Genomic DNA, 21,517 nt, shown 5'->3' with positions numbered 1-21,517 from the left:
AAACATTGTGACCATCAGAAAGAATCCACATGGATGCTACCTCAGAAGGGGAAAAACAAGACAATCACAAATTGTTTTTGTTATAAAATGCTGTGTATTTTTGGTCCACCTGTGAAAATGTGTATTTCCCTCCCTAACAGACCCAAAAGTCTTTGTATGCATTTAATTAAAAAGAAAACGATAGTGTGAGAAACATACAACTTCGGACAATCTAATAGAACATTTCACGAGTATCTTCCTGTCATAGACAATATAAAATAAACTATGATGAATAGACATCATATCATCTATCTATCTATCTATGCAACATTCTGCACGCGTTCTCCACTGCACGCGTCACGGCTTTTCACTGTCCTGGCGCCCCGCTGGTGGAATGAGCTTCCCGCCACTGTCAGGACTGCAGAGTCACTGCCGATCTTCCGCCGTAGATTGACATCTCTTCAGGCTACATCTTAACAGTCCTTCCTAAGACCTCTTCACCCCCACTACGCTCCCTGTACAAGTTCTCTCCTGTTAAGAAATAATAATAATAATTTAAAAAAATAAAAATGTCTTCTGGCATTACGACTGCCAATGGGCCCTGGTGTGAGCATTGATTACTTTGTCTTATGATGACTGTTGGATAGATGATTCCCTTACTTAAACAAATGTATTTGTTGTAAGTCGCTTTGGATAAAGGCGTCTGCTAAATGCCATAAATGTAAAATAAATGTAAATTCAAATGTTGGTAACAAATTAAGATTCAAATACTGTATATACTGTATGCAGAAAGAGTGTGGTGTTAGTTATCATATAATACCTTGAGTTTGAAAATATCTCTTTTGGTTGTTGAGCTACAATAAGTGAAGTGGATTTACATCTGGTAACAGAATGACCGCATGGGTCCCCTACAGAAATACATAATTTCTGGATTTGAATGTCATTCTTTACATGATGATGTAGCCAAAATAGGGACACAGAGGTAGACATATACTATGGACACTCTCATTAAGGTAATAATGTATTATTTTATCAACTTAAATATAACATTAAAAAGGGACATTGATAAAAACTCACAAAACATAAGAAACATAAATCTGCCTTTGAAACTCTTAATGTGATTTAAATAAATGACATTTGTGGTTTTAAGTGTTTTTTTTGTTTTTTTCATTATACCAAAAGAAAATAGCCTACAGTTTTGGCAGCAAAAACTGAATTTGAAAAAACTAAATACAAGTAGGCCTGTGTCGTGTGTAGATACACACAGAGACGAAATCTGCTCCTAGTTTGCCTCAGAGATAGCTTCTGCAAAATGAAAACGTTCTTTATTGTCTACAACCAGTGTGGGAAGGATCTGTAGAATATGTCTTAGGGACACCACACCGTATGTGTTTGTGCAAATCCTTTGATGTCCTTTTTGTCGAAGTGTGTAACATGTATGTCATCATTCTCAATGTAAGTTACTTGCACTACATATTTGTGAGATTTGCTGGTTTTGCTTTCCACACTGTACTCAACAACAATGAAGTCTCAATTTATTGGAGCATGGGATGAAGATGTTGATGCGGTACTTGGTGAGGATCTTGATGCAGTGGTTTGTTACTACTGTATGATTTCCCACTATTTTTCAACTCCCTGTGGAAGAAACCTATTTGAACTCTTTTCAGTTCCATGTAGAACCCTCATGGGTTCCTTGTAGAACCCTCGGTTCTACGTGGGACCCAAAAGGGTTCCTTAAAGGGCTTTCCCACAGAGACTGAAGAACCCTTTTAGGTTCTGTACAACCTGTGAACCTGTGAGCCAATTCAGTTTAAAAGAAAATGTGTTACCGATTTGGCAACAGACTGACCAGTTTTAATCGCTTATTAATTAATAAACTAAATTGAGTTCAGTAAAAACACTACTAAGTATTTGGAAGTATTATCACATTTTGGTTCACATGGTCCTTTTTCACAGAACTGCCCATAGTCAGTGTTTCATTGATTGGTTGGCTGTGTAGTCCACAGACTAATAATCCTAATGATAAGCCACTCTTTTTGACTGGCAGTCACCATAATTCGTACACACTCTATGTCAAAGGCAATCTTCTGGTCCACGTCATGAACCTCAATGTTGCCATTTTTGAATTCCCCTAAAGTTATGTAAGAAGAACACTGCTTTCCATTCTTCATTCCCCCAAGCTTTTCTCCTACTTCCAGAGCTCCATGGTGCAGGATATCATTCTGTCGATCGTCTGTTCCTGTGACAATCTTAATTCTGCTAATTTTGGTTGATTTGTTAAAAACTATAATAAAGAATTCCCCAGTAGAGGGAGGCTTCCCCCAAAAGTATTCATCCACACTGCTGTAAGCCTTGGTGGCATCATAGTTCTCAAATACATTGATGTTTGTGTGCAGGCTGGCAGGAGGGTTATCAGGGATGTCAATGGAGTCCTCTTCAAAGTCATCATCCTTCAACTTGTTCTCTGCCCCCTTATAGGAAGAATAGTAGCCCATGTGCTGAAACAGGGAGGGTTTGAAGCGAATGACGTCTTTTTGGGCCAGCAGACCCCGGAAGTGAATGAGGAGCCAGTCGCAAGGCATCTCCTGGTAGAACATGAGCAGGAAATGGGCCAGACGCGGCAGGTCTCTCGAGTGGTAGAGCTTCCCTATGTAGCCAAGCTTGGAGAACTCCAGCATCACCCAATAAGAACCTTCCCTGGAGGTGACCACCTTCTTCAAGGATGTCAGGAAGTTCCGTGAGCAGCGCACATCGTCCTCCAGCATCATGTAGAAATCAGAGAGGTTGGTGCAGAAGTTAAGGAGGAAAGCATAGTCAATGTTCTGCTTGGAGCGGAAGCGAACCCTGTCCTCTGGATCATTGTAGTTCCTTTTTAGTCCATTCAGGGATGGATAGTACTCCTCAGGGGCATGAATCACTAGGAGGCGCCCAGCTATGATGTGATGGGAAAACTTCCTGGAAATGTCCTGCACTAGCTTCTCACACCAGGCCAGGTCAAAGTCTGCCAGGTGGACCACCACCACAATCTCTTTCAGCTCCTCATAACTGGACTGGTCAAAAATGGACTTGATCGTCTCCATGAGGTAATTCCCTTTTTTTCTTTTGACTGATGACAATCCAATGGTAAGATACTCTGTGAACAGAAACATCAATGATACACATGATAATTACTGTATTTAAATTGTATAGCCATATCAACTCTCATTTTGCATGTTTTTTAAATTCCCAACTTAACTTAACTCTCAAACACCATGATCATACTGCATATCTCTAAAACCTTGGAATATGGCTCCAATAGCTACAGTGTTTACCACCATACATGTATCACTAGAAATTGAAGGCACACATTGGTTCTTATTTGAAACTAAAGGCATACTCACTTTTTCGGTTCAATGGTGTCCCAGCAAGGTAACGATATGTCACATTAATGGTTCCAGAGAAATTAGTGAGATCCCTGAAGGTGTGAACATATCTCTCTGAGTTTGGAGGATGTATGAGAGTCTCTCTCAGCTGTCTTTTACCAGCCTCCTAAAAAGGAAAGCATTCTGTGAGCAAAATATGAGGACTCCATGACAAACTGTACCTCTGGCCAGTGAAATCGTTTATCAATGACTTTCAATTATGTACATTTTTAGAAACCAAAAGAAGGTCACACATGAAATTGCCACTATACCTGTGTGATAACACAAACCGCTTAATGCAATTACCACATTACTATGATATTGACACACTGATACAATGTTGTTACTAAAATTTTAGGTAAAGTGTTACCCAAAAGACTTTTAGAGGTACTTTGACTTTTAGAGGAGTGAAAAACATACAGTTTTGAAACTGTGTCTAATTTAAAAATACAGATGCAAAGTCAAGTTATTTTAGAATGGAAATACAAAGACAAAGACCAAGAACAACTCACTAACACATATCCATCCTCAATGTAAAGGTTAAAGAAGAGAAGAAAGGTGATCAGGAACCCAAGAAGTGGAATGGCGGAGCGTTTTCTGAAACACCTCATCTTGTCCAGGGATTTCCACAACAGCCTCATGATAGAGAGACTTGCACTGGGGAAAAGCACAAAGTACAAAATAGTAATTATCATTATCTAGTTATGACACATTTGGATATTTTAATGGGGAAGTCACACACTCCCTCAGATCCCTCAGAATAGATACAGTATATACTGTATGAGACAACAACTGACATCCATCACGATAGAATTTGCTTTTACGCAGGAGTTCACAGTTGGTTCTGGCAGCTTCTGATAATGAAAAAGAAAAACATCTCAAGTTAGATGTTCACATTTGTCCTCTATGCTATGTGCCTTATGTGAAAATGACTGATCTAGGCATTGTCTTTGCTCCCTGGGCACCATCACATGCTTCACAAAACAAGGAGCTCTCCCAAGTGTAGGGAAGACAATTACCGTCAGGTTTGATGTGCTGCTGAACCCAATAATTAAACAACTAGATCAAATGTAGTTTATTGTACATACAGTAGAGCTATCTTGGGAGACAATCTGTCATATGCTCAGCAAGTATTCTATGATCTGGTCATACAAAATGCTGCACAAGGGACAAGGAGTGAAAGTAGCAGCAAAATAGCAAGTTCTTTGAGTTTTGACACACTCACAAACAGAAACAAAAGATTTCATAAAACACAAAGAGACAGACAAATTAGTTGAAAATATCAAAAGAAGATGGAAGACAAAGGAAATTCTGCTAACAAGGGGGCATGATTTCATGCATGCTTTTTGTTTGCTCTTGCTGAGAGGGGAAAAAAACGAACACACCTTCTCCTATAGGTCACATGTATATGGCAATAAGAGTATGAATAATTAAACACCATTTGTTGACTACTTAAAACAGGTTTGCTAAGGGTTTGGGGCTTAAGAAGTCCCTCAAATGTTGTTCCATAGGCTACTCCATGACAAACTTGATGGACATATTTCTCTGTATTCTCTCCCTTTCTAGCTGAAGCACATTGAGCGTCTGGAACGATATAAATCCAATCAATTATTATTATCAGTGAGGCCTTTGATAATGATCAGACAGCTGTAGAGAGCTACCCTCAATTGGCAAACCTGGACATAAAAAGTAATTGTGAAAGAGAAATGGGATGTGGGCAGAAATTTTCCCACAAATATTGATCTTTTTAACATTCATTGTCTTTTGTATCCTGCACCTTACTGAAATACAAATAATCAATTAAGCCTGCAGATTTGCAGGGATTCAGCAGCTTGTTTGTATCAGGCCTTCAGCCACTTTCAATGGATGTCCTTTGTCAACAAAAGAGGGAAACAGTGGTTTCTGCTGAATAATTGCTACTACAAAAAATTCAAGGAGAAATAGTGGAGTGTATTTTATAACATTTTGTGCTATTCAATGCTTGCAATTTACAACTGCTCTCTCCACACAGATCTTTTCATTTTTAAAATACCTTGGTGAATGCTTTAAAATAAATACATTGACAATTATTTCTATATCTTGGGCTATACTCTGTAGAAAACTATGACAGTTAAAGGAATGAAGAAGTCCAGACATACTGTAAAACATGCATTGTGGCTGTAGTCCACTAACCTAAAGTCACACTTCACATGAAGTTACTCCCACACCTGTGTAGTAACCTTGTTGAGACCAGGCTTTCCTAGTTCGGAAAGGCTGGGGAAATACTTTGCAGAAAGTAGCTACAAAGGAGTTGAAACCTGTGAAATAAGTGATGCCCCACGACACGTCACACCAATCAAATACCTTGTTGGGCAGAGCTGCAAAAAAACAGAATTCAGTTCTTCCTTAAGGTTTTCTTCAATTTTCTACAGCTAACATAGGCAACAACTCACTGCAAAATAGTCTTATCCAGTTGGAAAAGGCGACGGACATAACAACAATGGAGAATTTTAGATGACTTTAACTGTACAGAGTGATGGGAGAATGTGCTCACAATTTCATTGGATGTTACATTCCAAGAACTCTCCCTCCGAATGCACCACAATTGATAATGGATAATATCCAGGGTTAGTTTGGGGTGACACTGCTGCCACAAAGCTTATAGCAGTCTGTTGACCATTGGATGAAGTGCGGCTCAAGACCGCTTAGTATGTTAAAACAGTAAAAAAACACACAACAAAACAATTTTGCATAATCTGCATTAATATGAAGGCCTAAGAGGTCAATCTTGTAACTTGTACCATAGGCTACATGATAGAAACAGGGGGTTCGGACCATTATATTTCCAATGTTGCCTACATCTATGCAATGACACATTTACATGAACCTAGGGTGATGAATGATTATGTGTGTAAAGGATTATGTGTGTTTTCCTAGACACTTTATGCAAAATGTTCCCGGGCTGAACTGGACACGTTTTAGCTATTATTTCTGACCGGGCTCTATTCTTGGGTTCTTTGTCTATGAGTACCTGTTTGCTAGGCGAAGTGTATATATTCTGATTCTACATGAGAACTGGATTGGTTAAGTCTACAATACAAACGTACAAACACGCTTGGTCTCATTTAATTGTGTCTGTGCTACATTCTCAGTTGGTGTGTGACTAATATCAATGGTTGTGCTTTATACTTCACTGTTTTGAATTTCAGAATTTACAGCCCACCTCCATCAAGACTGATTGCAATCATTACATTTTTTTTTCTCCGGTGCATGAATCCATGTAGCTTGCTCAAAAATCCTGTCTCTTCCTCAATCATGTTGATCATGTTCAGGAGGCAGGGATTGTTCACTCTACACATACTGTATATAGTTCAATAGATTAGAATATTTTTCATGTCAAGATACTGTAGGTGTTTATCTTGCCTTTGTGTTCATCTGTATAGGCTACTGACGAGCCTAGAGTGAGGCGGGGTCTATCCTCTAGAGGGCAGTTGCAGTATGGTAGTCCCTGCAGTAGCAGGATGGTAGGTAATGTGTTATATGGGGAATAGTTACACATAGTCCTTTATGTCACATAATGCTAGAATTACCTCAGTCTGATCCAGAAATGCATGGTTACATTTTGCCTGAGGTGCAGTGGGATACTGGGAGGGTCGTCCTGAGTGATCTCATGAAAACAGCGTACGTCCCCTGTACACATACATCTTGGTAGATGTATGGGCTTCCTGTCATGTAATATACATGTATGTGTTGCAGTTGTTTGTAACTCCCAGGCAGGGAGCTCTCAAAAAAGAGCGGAGCCATCCAAATACACCAAGACTAATTCAATAAATGTTTAAACTAAGACGTGAGTGTTCCTGACTGAAATGGAGCAAGCTTAGTTCAGGCAGGACACTCTTAAGTCAGTGCTAGCTGTCTGTCAGGTGACAGATCAGCTGTTTGCACCGACACAATCACATGTTACAGTGCATGTTGATATGGCGGCCTATTTAAGTGGTCAGTCTATACACCTCTGTGTAGCCTACAATATTGTTGCTCGTAATGTTGGTTGTTACTGTGCTATGAGAGTGTTGCTATGATTTTTGTTTCCACCACCACCCCCTGCCTCCACCTATTTTGATTCTGCTCTGTCTGTATCTATTGGGGGTTTGATAGATGGGTCCCTGCCATGTAATATACATGTATGTGTTGTAGTCATTTATAAATCCCAGGCAGGGAGCTCTCAAAAGAGCAGAGCCAACCAAATACATCAAGCCTAATTGTATAACCATTTTATATTCAATAAATAAACTAAGACGTGAGTGTTCCTGACTGAATTGATATAATGTGATCAATATCATTATCAATGTCTTCAAATGACAGTCTAGTATTGTGGAATGTATGCGTGTGTGTGTTTACATTATGCACAACAAAGTGGTGCAATGCATCTCTACAATGCATTTGTTAATGTGCTTTCTTTCTTTCTTTATTTGAGTCCCATTGAGACCAAGGTCTCTTTTACAAGGGAGCCCTGCATACACACAGTTTACAACCATACATAATACAAATACAAAATTACAACATTACTTTTATTGCCCGACCGGCACCAGAGCAACCAACTGAAACGTTCTCTACAGATTTTTCCAGCAGTGAGGTGCACCACAACTACAAGCTGATTTACCCAATTCGGTAGAGACCCAAGGAACTTCAAGAGTTAACCAACTCTGGAAATGAGTTAGGTAATTGACGTTCTTGCATTTCAATAATGAGGTTAGGTAAGGCTGCTGCACTTCGGTAGATGGCATCACCATAATCAAGCACTGGCATGAAGGTTGATTGTACAATCCGCTGTCTGCTGTTCAGGGAAAGGCAAGATCTATTCCAATAAAAGAAGCCCACCTTAAATCTTAGCTTTTTAACAAGCTCCTCTGTATGTTTTCTGAACGTCAAGTCTTTGTCAAACCAAATGCCCAGGTATTTATACGCGGGAACACGCTCAATGGGGGCACCACCCAAAGTACATGCATAAATCAGATAATTTTTTCTTCTATTTGGTAAATAACATATTTTGTTTTCCCAGCATTAAGCACCAACCTCAGCCTAACAAATGCTCTCTGCAGGACAGCGAATGGACAGCGAATGCAGGCTGTAGCTCAGAAAGAGCCTGGTCAATTGTGGGGGCAATAGCATATACAACAATGTCATCAGCATATAGAATCAGGTTACAATTATTTACAGATAATTCAATATTGTTGATGTTGAAAGCACTCAGCAGGACATATGTAAGAACGTATGAATGCGTTCATAGTTTCATGTACACACGTCCAGTGTGTTTTCTAGTGGAAATGATCCGGCAGTGTCTCCAACTGCCGCCCCCCCCCAGAGCGCTAATCTGGGTCAAAGTGCTAACTGCTGAGAAGGGCCTGGGAGAGGCTCACTCACACATGAATCATTTGTCACGTTCCATCCTCATTGCACTGGCTAGCCACTGATGGAACTACAAAGCCTTTCATGACCTATGACCTTAAAGGTAAATACCCAGATAACTCTCCGGAAGCAGCTTGGATACAAAGGCATCACACTCAACAAAGGCATATTGTAGCTGTCTTCAATAACAGCCAATTTGTCCTCATCTCATTCTTCTGATGGTGGAAGAAATTCACTCCCAAGTCAAATATATTGCTTATCTGATAAACTGTTGAGAAACCTCAGAGGTTGTAGCAGAGACCGCTTTGTGATAACACTTAGACTCAAATTCTATATATTTACAAATCTAACTGGGTCCACTCAGGGTGTTTACACTACATTTGCAGTAGTTTTCATTTCCTCGTTTGTCTAAAATGCTTTCCAGAAAAGGTGGGACTAGTTTAGCCAGACACGACAAGTCAGACTAAAATTGCAGACAGGTCGGGGTTTGTGACAATATCTAGGCCTAATGACAGCTTCTTGGTTGAACAGCTTGTGGGATGTGTCATCTTTAACACGGTTAACACCTCCAATTTTGTGTAAACATTCAGAGGAAACATACAGTTTGGTTTGCCTTTATCTGAAATTGATTGAATTGGGGCTGTAGTCCATAGTTGTCATCTCTCATACATGTGTAATGTAATGTATGAAGTAGAGTTATTAAAAAAAATAAAACTTATTTATTATTATACTTCCATATTTTCCATAATGTGCAGCCTCTGAGATAAATTTTCTCTGACAGAAATGAATTGTACTCTGCCTTAAAAATTGTACAGAAAAATATTGAAGACCTCAATATATTCCACACAGACAACTGTCTGCGTCAGGAGCAGAAACTCATGTGTTTAAGGTTGAAGGCACACCAGCCAAGCTCCACATTTGACTAATTTCCTAACAGTTTCCAGGCTAAAGATATAAAACATAAAGTCTAAGACCAGAATTCAATAGTATAGCATATTGGGCATTTCTGCAATACATTCACTTCTGTTTTCCTTGCCATATCAAAGGATTGAAATTGAGAAATGTGCACACATTGGACAAGCTTGGGAAATGGGCAATAGGCTTGTTATCAGCTTGCATCATAAGCTTGTTAATAGCAGTACTATTAGAGGTAAACAAATCTGCTTGTTGTCGACCAGACGTTTCTAGACTGCATCTATGCCCAGTTGACCGTGTTTTCGTATTCATCAATGAAGAGAGAGCCTGCTAGTTCTCGGACGCTGGGCCCCAGTAGTTATCCTATTCATGCTGCTGGACAAGAAGGGTAGACCTTATTAAAGATGCATGGAGACCAGTGAGTCGAAAGTTCTTCAAGCTTAGTGCTGGCCTCTTTAAATATTCATGCCCTATACTCATTGTGCAGTCTTCAGCCCATGGAGTTAATGTATCTCTTTCCCCTGATGCAGTGTATGCTATAGCACTGCATCCCTAGAGAAGCCATGATACACATTTCAGTCACATTACTGAACATGAAAACAATTTGTATATAAAAAAGGATGATAATTAATGAAGGGGGTGGGAATTTCATCAGGTGTAAAACAGGGGGGCTCTTAGTGAAAAGGGTTGGAACTCCTGCTCTGGTGCACTGTGTGAATGTAAATATGTACCATACATATATGAAGGCTTTGAATATCTCCTTTGTTCATTGCTATCTTTGTGATATACAGAATATATACGTTTGTGCACTGAAGTGCTACACTCCAGCTAATAACCCATCAAAAGGGATTTAAAAAAAAATCCAATAAATTAATCTCCCTTAATGAGAAATCATGCTCAATTAACCACAACAGTAAAATATGCCTCTCTCTGTAGGCCCTTGCTAGTTATAAGTAACTAATGGAATGACACCATGTGGCACCAGTCTTCAACCAACCCCATCTACATGATGAAAGGATAATTAAAAGCTATATTCATAGCACTCTCATAAAATCATATCATATAGAATACATAAAAGTAAGTCACATATTCATTTAACTATGGAAGTTGATAAGCAACAAAACGGTCACCTCTCTCCCCACATTTCTAATGACAATGATGTGGTTACTGTGTCATTTAATTTCCCACCACAGTTAACACTATTCTAATGCTAGTGGACCAGTGCACCCATCCAGATGTCCATCCAGATGTCCTGGTTTCAGCAGAAAGGGACAGTGGTCAGCCTGTTTAGGATGGAGGGCAGTGGTGTATTTATTCAATAGTTGATGTATTTGCCTCATTAATCATTCATTGGGCCGATGAGTGTCCATGGGGAAGTGATTCTTGGCATGTAGTGGAAGAGGCGGTACATAAAACAGATTTGAGGCCACTGCTCTCCGGTGCAAATATAATCAATTCCCTATTATTGCATTCCAGTTGCTTGAGGGCTGTCAGGGCTGAAGAATATGATCTTGCTGGTGACTTGCCCATGATAAATTTCTGTCAGCAGTGCACCAAGGGGGGTATTGGGGACTGTCCAGGCAGTTTGAGTCACATTTCCGATGACAAACGGCCCTCTTGTAACAATTCAACAATGCCCTGTGGGGTGACGCGTGTTATTTGTCATTCTGGACACAACAATGTGTGTTGCACATATGCCAAGAGTAAGGTAATGATATCATACTGCAGGAAAAGCTGTTTGTGAGATTCCAGATTAGATGGCCTGTGTGCAAATATATTCAACAGTGTTATTCTCGAACCTCACATAGATTGCCTGGTACAGTCAAATCAATGGGTGTATGTGTTTACAACCCAAATACCACTAATAAAATTCACTGCAGTCTTGAAGCTAACATTTCAGCAGACACAGGGGAAGATTGAGAGATGCAATATACAGACCAGTATGAGATGTCGGTCTCCATAGCGACTAGTGTAATGGAACCATCAATGACTGGGTCTTGCAGCTTTGAGCCCAGTGGCAACAATGGTACTGGGATACCCAGATTCTTAAATATCCATTACAGATCAAATATGGCTTGAGTGTTGACTGTATGGTTCATATACAATATCAATACATTTCTTATCTCATAAGACAACACAGTCTTTAGTTTAAGGCTAATCAACTTTTTCAAAGAAAAGCTTTTGCTCTTGGGTGTGGGGTGGTGTGCCCCTGTCTGTCTGTCAAATCAGGTCATTTCTTGACAATATTTCTGTTTCTTTAAGGGACCTACCTAGCTCCAGAGCTCTCACAGATATCAACGGTTCCATATAACAACTTTAACTTGAATTAAAACAATATCATAACTCCTGGTTACTACTGTCAAATTAAACAGAAGTATAAATTAAATGCAAACCCTTTGATTGCATTCCAATGTAAACATTGGATTTTAGAACATTAGAACTATTATTATTGGTAAAGTTTAGATTCTGAAGATGAACATGCATATATTAACATAAGAACATTCTCTTTGAACTACTGCACAACAACAATTCTGCTAGTGTATACTCCACTGCCAGGGGTATAATTTAGGAGCATCCTGCTATGAACATAATATAATAGAGGCTTCATAAATCCTTTGAGGATATCATTGTTATTTCAGAACGATGTCACATGGCACTGTCATAATTGTACACTATGTTGGCTAATGTACAATATTTGTTGTTTTTATATTTTTATATATATTAATATGTTTTACATATTAATATGTCTTTTAGTGATTTACCTGAATACAGACATCATTTATCTTCATTATATAACCCTTAGCATTACAATTAGAGCTAGTACATTAGTGGTACAGTAATAACAACAATATGTGATACACTGCAGGCAGGATGAGGAGTATATGTAAGAGTGGTTTACCGATTGGAAACAAAGTAGTGTTGTACACGCCAGTTGTTGGTAGTGCCATTAGCTTGCCTCAATATTCACTGCATCACACAACAATTTGGCAGCCCTTCCTGCATCAATCCCTGTGGAATGGAAAGTGATGGGATTTCCTCACTTAGTGGCACCAAGCCGTGTTTGTGTGGGGAAAGGAGACAGTGTGAATTATAGGGGGACAAGGTGGGAACATCATGCCTTCATTAGTGTTTGTCAGTGATGACAAGTTGTCACAGATAACTGCTACCACATCGTTTAAGGTGCCACACTCTGCTCTGAACCAAACTCGGGTGCCTCCCATGTTCTTTCTCATCCTCTAGCCTGTCACTCTGTACCCAAATGCTCCCTGTAAAAACCCATTTTCACCCCTGTCAGTGAAGCCACTAAATGTCACTTTAACTTAGATTCGCCCCCACCACCCTGCAGCCTCTCACAGTAGCTCCAATGGAGGGGTGCAGTCTGGTATTGTGGACCTATCTCATCAACACTGTTGAGAACAATAGTTTATGACCAACTTGGCATTGAATTGTTATACTTTACTATCCTCACTTACGCCATGTGCACATAGACTGCGCAATGTGGTTGAGGTCCAGTGGAAGTCCATTGGTTTCAATGGGATACGCTGCACACCTTTGCGAAGTCAGTTTAAAAACTACTTTGTGATGTTATAAGGTAACTGTCAACACCACAGCAGCACTTGTTAACCTAACAACAATGTAAGCTTTTATTCAAACCGTATATTGGACATTTAGATGCTCCACCAAGCTCGGACTCCCACTCACCACACCATGCTAGCAGGGGGAAAATAATCATTTTTTTTGCCAGATTGCAATCATTTTGTCACAATCTGTGTGCACGTGGCGTTATACTATATCATGCATATAACATGCAAAGTCAACCTCACTGCAACATTATCAAAATGTGTACAATGAAACAATACAGCATGCTGGTATACAGTGACGTGTGAGAGAAGTCACTTTTCGGTTCCAACTACGGGAATGGTTCAGATGAAGGTGCCATGAGAGTCTGTGTCAAAGGTCAGAGTTAAAACAGACGCAACATTCAATCTCACTGGGATATTGTTTGTTTTCCGTTACTTCGCATTCTGTTTCAAGACCATCTTTGAGCCAGGGTTGTGAACTTAACAACAGAAGACCGTTGTGTTGACGTATTTGCTTTTGTATAAACCTTTGACTGCAAAGGTTGTTTGTTTTCCTGCCCCAGAGCATTGCATCTGGCAGCGGGAGTTAGTGGGGGGCTGAATCTTAATACAACCTGATGTCTGTCTAGTTTCCGATCTGCGACAGACTGCAGGCCTGTTTGAGAGAGTAATGAGAGAGTGGTCCTGCCACAGAGATTTCCTTCAAGACTGCAGGATTATAAATTGGCTGCAGGCACTGGAAAGCAACTTCCCAGTTTCCACCAAATCAATTCTAATTGTGTTCTTTTAGTCAATATCCTGCTCATGGCTCTGTTTTTTCTGTTACTTGCATCTGCCAAGCTTGCATCCAACCATCCATGTGGTTAAATCTAATAACAGTGAATATAACCTGAAAAAACTAGAGGAAAGTCGGAAACTGGTGCTTCAAGTGAACAGTGTTACTGTTGCAGCATTCAGTACAATCAGAACATCACTGAAAGCTCACCTCTTGTGCACTCCAAAATAACCATTTGTAGAATGAGCCTTTCAGTGTGTTAGTCAGGGGATTGTCAAATTCATTGAGATAAAAAAAAAAAATGCTTTTAGGACAGTGGCAAGCCAAAGATGCTATGCTGGAGAGGGGCCAGATGATAAAGCTCAGTCAGGATCAGTGGAGCTGGTCTCCCCTGACTCTCCCTGCATTGTCAGATGCTTCGCTCCCTGGGAGTTGCTACACGTTATCACTGATCATCAAAGGCACAGTCAAAAAATGTCGAACTGGGGCTTCCAGAGGCTGTCTGCGACGCTAGACACATCCAAATGAGACAGGCTTATTAATTCTTCAAAAGCCACAATGCTTCCTTTTCCCCCTAATACTCATTTTGGCACACTTAAAAAATGTAGAAGCGCAATATTTTCTCTCTCTCTCTCTCTCTCACACACACACACACTGATTATATATGCAGACTTCCTTAGACTTTGTGAATTGTACAAACCCTCCAAAGCCCTCCAAACACTGTGTTGAAGAGGAGACATGCACCGCGCAAGATGGCAACAAATGAGTGATGAGCTTTTGGTGATGATAGTACCAGTGTGACACTTCATACGAATGCAATGGATTACTTTTCTCTCATACAGGCCCGATAAAACCCTGTTATAATAGAAAAACACCAGCAGGAAAAAAAGAAAGGAAATTTGCATTGGCATTAGAATGTTCTCCTTAAAAGATGTATCTTGTTGTGGTAAACCTGAGAGAATGGTTCATGCTGAGGAAAAAGCCTTGCACAATGTGAATTTGACATACTATTATGGTAAATTTAAAGACAATATAAGGGTTGTAATCCCACACCTAGGGGAAAAGGTCACAAGGACACCAGAGGGTCCTGGAACATCTCAGAGGGGTGAGATCAGATAAGTGGGGGTTGACTTGAGGGTGTGAATGCTTTGAAGTAAAATGGTACACAGCTGTATAAACAGGATCGAGTGATCTAGGGACAGAATGGATGGGTGATAAACACAGTTGTAAACAGCCAGGACAAAAGGGCTAGGTCAATTGATCTCTCAAGTAGACTGACCGGCGCCAAATTAAAGGGGGAGTAGCCCCTGGATGACGAAATGTAGTTCTTAAATATCATTGGTATAAGTAGACAGGAATTTGAATGAAGGGCATTGACCTGTGTGATGTTTATAAAAGGACAGGTAACGGAAGTGAAAGGGGTTCAACTTTGCAAATCTGATCCGGCTTTGTTCTCTGTGAATAAAGTCTTTTGGATGAATCAACAGCTCTGGTTAACGGTATTCTTTCATTTCAAAATACTATGATTTAAATTCTACTACACTATCTCCACAGCAGAGCAGGGGATTGTATCTGGAACATCAACGCATGAATTACCTTCATTACTGCAGCACTGCAAAGCAAATACACTCTTTGAAAATAAGTACGATGCAAAGATGTCTATTGAATCCAGTACTTAAGATGCACATAATTTGATATAATAACAACAGACACCTGGTGGGCGAATACTTTGAAATCCAGAGGCATTTAATGTACAGTAGGCACATTTGTACCATAGATAACGGTAATTTGTCTCTGTTTGTATAGTACTTAAATGTAACTCTCTCTCTCTCTCATACACAAGCTGGCTCACCAGCAGTCAGACACCAAGGTTCAAAGGTCAATAGTGCATGCCACATTATGACCCAAAGCATGCAATTCAGTTCTGATTATCAGACGTTTGTCAGCACAGGTGTGTTAATTTTGATTTTATAACATAGACTGAAAATGCCTCATTAGTCCATTGATGGATTTGGGTCTTCTTGATGGCTGGCTTGAGACAGAGGCCAGACTCTTGACTCTAAATTGCTGAAATAATGAATCTGTCATGAACATAACAAAAACATATTTTGAAAGAAGAACTTCATATTCCAGTCACATCTCCTATTGTTGAGCACTGCCTTGATATTGTATTTGTCCTCCTAGTAGCAGCATATCACCACACACGCTGTCAGCACAAATAACACTTAAGCTGGAGCTCTTTGGGAAGGCGGGTGAGGTGTTAAGGCGACCTCTTGGCACTCTCCCTCACCAGTATTTCTCAATTTTTTTCCATTCTGAAAAATAATTGTCTGCTCCTTATCCAGAGAGATGAGTGTGTTTCTATGGCCTACTCATAACAACTCTTCCTTCTCTCACAGCTCAAGAAGTTACAGCGATTTGCCATAATTACTTTTCCTTGTCTACAGTCTATGTAGAATTATTTCAAATGGGAAAATAAATGACATGGTGAACTTAAAACAAAATGGAATGACTCACTAGCACATTTCAATACCTTTATACAGCACACAATGCAGTAACTAGCACCTACTCCCCAATATACTGCCTCTCCATAAACTGTATATGCAAATTAATTCTAAAGAAATCACTCTCATTAACTTCATGACTCTAATCATGGTTGGCCACTGAGTATCTCATCATACTACTGTATTTAAGTGCCCGATTTAAAGTGCCCGATTCTTGCCTTGAGACCTGTGTGTGTGTGTGTGTGTGTGTGTGTGTGTGTGTGTGTGTGTGTATATGCCCACACCTGTCAACCCACAACATCAACACCACACACTCCTCGAGCAAAGCCGTCGTGCACTCGTCTACCTCATAGAAGCTGGTGCTTGGCATAAAGCAGAGGCTCCGGTGTATTCTGTGCTCCGCCTGCCAATGCACTCTTTTGATCGCCGCCAGGTGATGACAGATGATCTACATTAATCACAGCGTCCCCTTCTTCCTCCCTCCTCCCTCCCTAGTTCTCTGTCTCTCCTCAGTATTTCCTCACAGTGGGCAGTATCAGTTTGTAAGATAATTACACCTTCTGGGGTTGCTTTGGGGTTTTCTCTTTGTACTGTACATATGTTGAAGGAATTGTTCAAGGGGGGGGGATTAAACACCTCAAAAACATAAGAAATAGTAAGGCAGACAAATCCTTACTTTAGATCACAGGACAAATGACAGATTCTGTAGAAACTTGGACCTTGTTATGTTTGACCTCAATGCTGCACCACAATGATAATCATCTACAGTACTAGGTGCAGGTGCATAGAGAAGAGTTAGTGGAGACAAGACAATGTGTCTAAACTCTAGAGTGCAGAGTAAGAAGCTGAGATAGGCATTAATTACAGGACCTCTGCTACAGCTGCTGATGAAGGCAGAGTGATGGCCTGTGATGGGGCTTCTCCATTAGAAAAACACAACCAGCTGTTATTTCTAAGGGGGATCATCTGCTTCTTGCTATAATTTCCAGCAGGAATATGTCTGCAGTAGTCTCATTAAGTCAGACTCTCTATTTAAATACTGTCTGACAGCAATCTGAAATGCAAGTGGGGCTGGGAGGCGAATGCATCCGGTGAATTTTAGGTCTCAGGGATTCCAAACAGATTATTTATTTTTTTAAACAGGGAATTGAATGCACACTGCTCACCTACGGAACTATGGCATAAAAAACATATTCAGCTAACTCCATGTTTTCATTTTGTGCAATACTGTGTTTTAAACGTAGGAGAAGGCGGAATGGAAGGGGCATCACAAGCGGCTCAGGCAAAAACTTTAGGGGGATGATGACTTGCTGACAACTTCCTGTCCCTGTGTTTACTCCATACACCCCCAGAATCTCAATCGAGAGATGAGCATTAAGCAAAAAGGTACATTAGCTGAAATTTGGCGTAAAGTCTTTTTCATCTGTCAAAGGAAGAATACGAAAGGAGGTGCCTGTGATTTTTCAGGCGCAGTTCCTCTGTTTCCCTGGTTTGTAATCTGAGCACAGACGTTGGTTCATGCTGTGCTGTAGAACCGAACAGTTGTTTCCATGAATCTTAAATGCACGCCCACATCAGTGAGCCATTTTAGCAGATGTAGATCTGGATTTCCTCAGTCTCAGTTTAAACTGTTTTAAGTCAAGGTCATTAATAATACAAAACATTTAATTACCTTGAGATTGCACAAATCTAACTCATGTCAAGTGGAGTGGGTAAATATCCCAACAAACTGGTGGCCAGTGGGATTAATGTACCTTAGGTCTGGTCTTTACCTACACCTGGTTTAAGGTTTACTGTACATGGTAAGGTTAGAGTCTGGCATGAGAGACTAGCTTAGCTGTAAAGATATTCTGCAGAATTCCTTACCCTTACCAATATACACTCACCGGCCACTTTATTAGGTACACCTTGCTAGTACCGGGTTGGACCCCCTTTTGCCTTCAGAATTCTTTGTGGCATAGATTCAACAATGTGCTGGAAACATTCCTCAGAGATGGGAGATTGGTCCATATCGACATGATAGCATCACGCAGTTGCTGCAGATTTGACGGCTGCACATCCATAATGCGAATCTCCCGTTCCACCACATCCCAAAGGTGCTCTATTGGATTGAGATCTGGTGACTGTGGAGGCCATTGGAGTACAGTGAACTCATTGTCATGTTCAAGAAACCAGTTTGAGATGATGTGAGCTTTGTGGCATGGCGAGTTATCCTGCTGGAAGTAGCCATCAGAAGATGGGTACACTGTGGTCATAAAGGGATGGACATGGTCAGCAACAATACTCAGGTAGGCTGTGGCATTTAAACGATGCTCAATTGGTACTAAGGGGCCCAAAGTGTGCCAAGAAAATATCCCCCACACCATTACACCACCACAACTAGCCTGAACCATTGATACAAGGCAGGATGGATCCATTCTTTCATGTTGTTTACGCCAAATTCTGACCCTACCATCTGAATGTCGCAGCAGAAATCGACCAGGCAACGTTTTTCCAATCTTCTATTGTCCAATTTTGGTGAGCCTGTGCAAATTGTAGCCTCAGTTTCCTGTTCTTAGCTGACAGGAGTAGCACCCGGTGTAGTCTTCTGCTGCTGTAGCCCATCTGCTTCAAGGTTCGACGTGTTGTGCATTCAGAGATGGTCTTCTGTATACCTTGGTTGTAACGAGTGGTTATTTGAGTTACTGTTGCCTTTCTATCATCTCGAACCAGTCTGGCCGGTGAGTGTATATTACAACATAATTCTGTGTGAATCTGCACATTTGCGTGTCACTAAATATGGGGTGCCATTTGTTAAGTCTCAAATGTGTTCATTTGAGATTCAGATATATCAATTAAATATGCAAAAATATTTATTTTGGCCAGATTTATAAATGGTGCCATTTGTTAAGTTTGTCAACATTTATAAATCTTGCCAAAATAAATATTTTAGCATATTTAATTTTTATATATGAATCTCAAATGAACACGAATGAAATGTTTACATAAAAAATCTGTCTTTTAAAATAAATATTTAGCAAAAAATGTAGTTAGTTTATATATCTCTTCTGAAAAATACATATTTAACGACAAATTATATATTTAATTTTAATCTTAAATCTTGATGACCAGTTTAAATGTTTAGCTCAAAAAAATAAGAATTAATTAAAAATTAAAGTTAAATATTTAATTTCAAAAGCCCAGATTTAAGATTTAAGTGTTTGTCTTTGAGCTAAACATATAAATCTGTCATCAAGATTTAAGATTAAGGTTAAATATATAATTTGTTCTTAAATATTTATTTAGCCCTGCAGATATAAAATATATTGATTTAGTGACTTAGTCATATTTATTTTAGAATCAAACATTTAGATTTGATTTAAATATGAAACCTAGATTTCAGATTTCAATCAAATATTTATTAACCTTGACTTTTTGCTAAGATTTATTATTAAAACTGACAAATGTGTAATCCATATATCTTGAAACAACAAATAATTTTAATTTATGAATGAGATTAAGCAGAGAATGTTTTTAAACATTTCATTTAAATTCGAAATAAATATTTAACAAAAACATACATATTTAAATGATATCAAAATATTTGATTCCTAAATAATTATTTAGCACAATTAATATTATATAATATGTATACATTATATCTGTAGTGTTCCACTGTAGAAGTCTTCCTTGGCCTACAATTTCTGAGCTCACCAGTGCTTTCTTTCCTTTTAATGATGTTCCAAACTGTTGATTTTGGTAGGTTTAAGGTTTTGGGTATGTTTCTGATAGACTTTGTTTGTTCTGATATTTCAGCCTCATAATGGCTTCCCTGCCTTGCATTGATGTCTCTTTGGTCCTCATATTTCTCAGACACCAATAACAGACTCCAAAGGCAAACGCAAAGCCTAGAATCAATACTAGACATTGAGAGCTCTCTTATGACTGCACAAATGATGTGACGGAACTCATCTACTGAACCAGAAAAACCTGTCAAGCCAAGTGTCCCATCACTTTTGGGTACCCAGGAACTGTGCATACAAATATTGTCAATTGTCTGAATGGTGAGAGCAATATGTACACAAATACCATCAAATAAAAGCTGAGAATCCCTACTTTAACCTTTAAAATCAAACAAAGTTTAAAAAACTACTGGAGTGTCGAGCCAAAAGGAGAAAAAACGCTTCACTGTCCCATTATTTACGCAGGGCACTGTATTTATATTGACTAGATTTGTCTAAATCTGGGGAAAACAGGCCTGTACAAAATCATGAATCAACTTTACATTCCATAACTACATAACAGATTCATTTATTTATTGGAAGGCTAATTCATGGCCACTTCATATAATCACAGATATGATTCAGGTATGTACTGTTCATCTGAAAATCACACCTGTTTTCAGCAGTTGATCGACTTTGTGGGTTGTTGGTTTTAAAGGTTGGCATCAAATGGATCCAGCCCTCCTGATTGTGGGTAGTGATTGACTGTAAAAACAAGAGAAAACATTGGACAACACAATCTCATTACCTTGATTTTAAAAGTCCTCAAAGAACACAAGCTTTGCATGTTCCGTCCTTCTTAGGACACTCGACAGATTGGATCTTCACAGGGGAGAGTGAATCTGATGGAGGGAAGTTGGAGGAAGAGGGGGGTCCAAACAGCCCTTTCATTATTCATAGAGACACTTGAGGACACAGGAAGTAGCTCACTTATTTTTTCTTGTCAAACTCTGGCTGGCTTGATAGTGCGTTCATAGCTAGTGATGAGACAAAGGCATTTCCAAGTGACTCCATTCAAATGGGGAAAAGTAAAAAAAATAAAAATAAAAATAAAGATATATTTTAGAGAATCTATCAATGTTGGCATGCATTAGAGGTACATAGGGTGCGATTTTCTGCCAGGAATGGTGGGGATTTCCCCCCTACTGCTTTTCTTATCCCTGTCCTCTGATCATTATATTTTATCCCTGGTGGGGACACAGTATATCCCCATTTT

At 39.5% G+C, this 21,517-nt stretch overlaps 1 protein-coding gene across 1 annotated transcript; it reads right to left on the bottom strand.

Annotated features, from left to right (window-relative positions):
• Window positions 1-1,955: 1,955 nt before the first annotated feature.
• On the bottom strand, window positions 1,956-20,950 carry LOC310801761 (alpha-1,3-mannosyl-glycoprotein 4-beta-N-acetylglucosaminyltransferase C-like; the record flags this gene model as incomplete). Its single annotated transcript, XM_083665874.1, has 4 exons — window positions 20,915-20,950; window positions 3,893-4,037; window positions 3,360-3,507; window positions 1,956-3,112 (listed from the first exon to the last, which is right to left on the bottom strand). Exons 2-4 carry the CDS (start codon window positions 4,019-4,021, stop codon window positions 1,956-1,958), a joined length of 1,434 nt encoding a protein of 477 aa, XP_083522000.1. The 5' UTR covers window positions 4,022-4,037; window positions 20,915-20,950.
• Between the last annotated feature and the right edge of the window lie 567 nt (window positions 20,951-21,517).

This window comes from Argentina silus (assembly GCF_951799395.1).
Source record: "Argentina silus genome assembly, chromosome: 3".
In the NCBI taxonomy this organism is placed as follows: Eukaryota; Metazoa; Chordata; class Actinopteri; order Argentiniformes; family Argentinidae; genus Argentina; species Argentina silus.
This window is presented reverse-complemented; position numbering and strand designations above follow the sequence as displayed.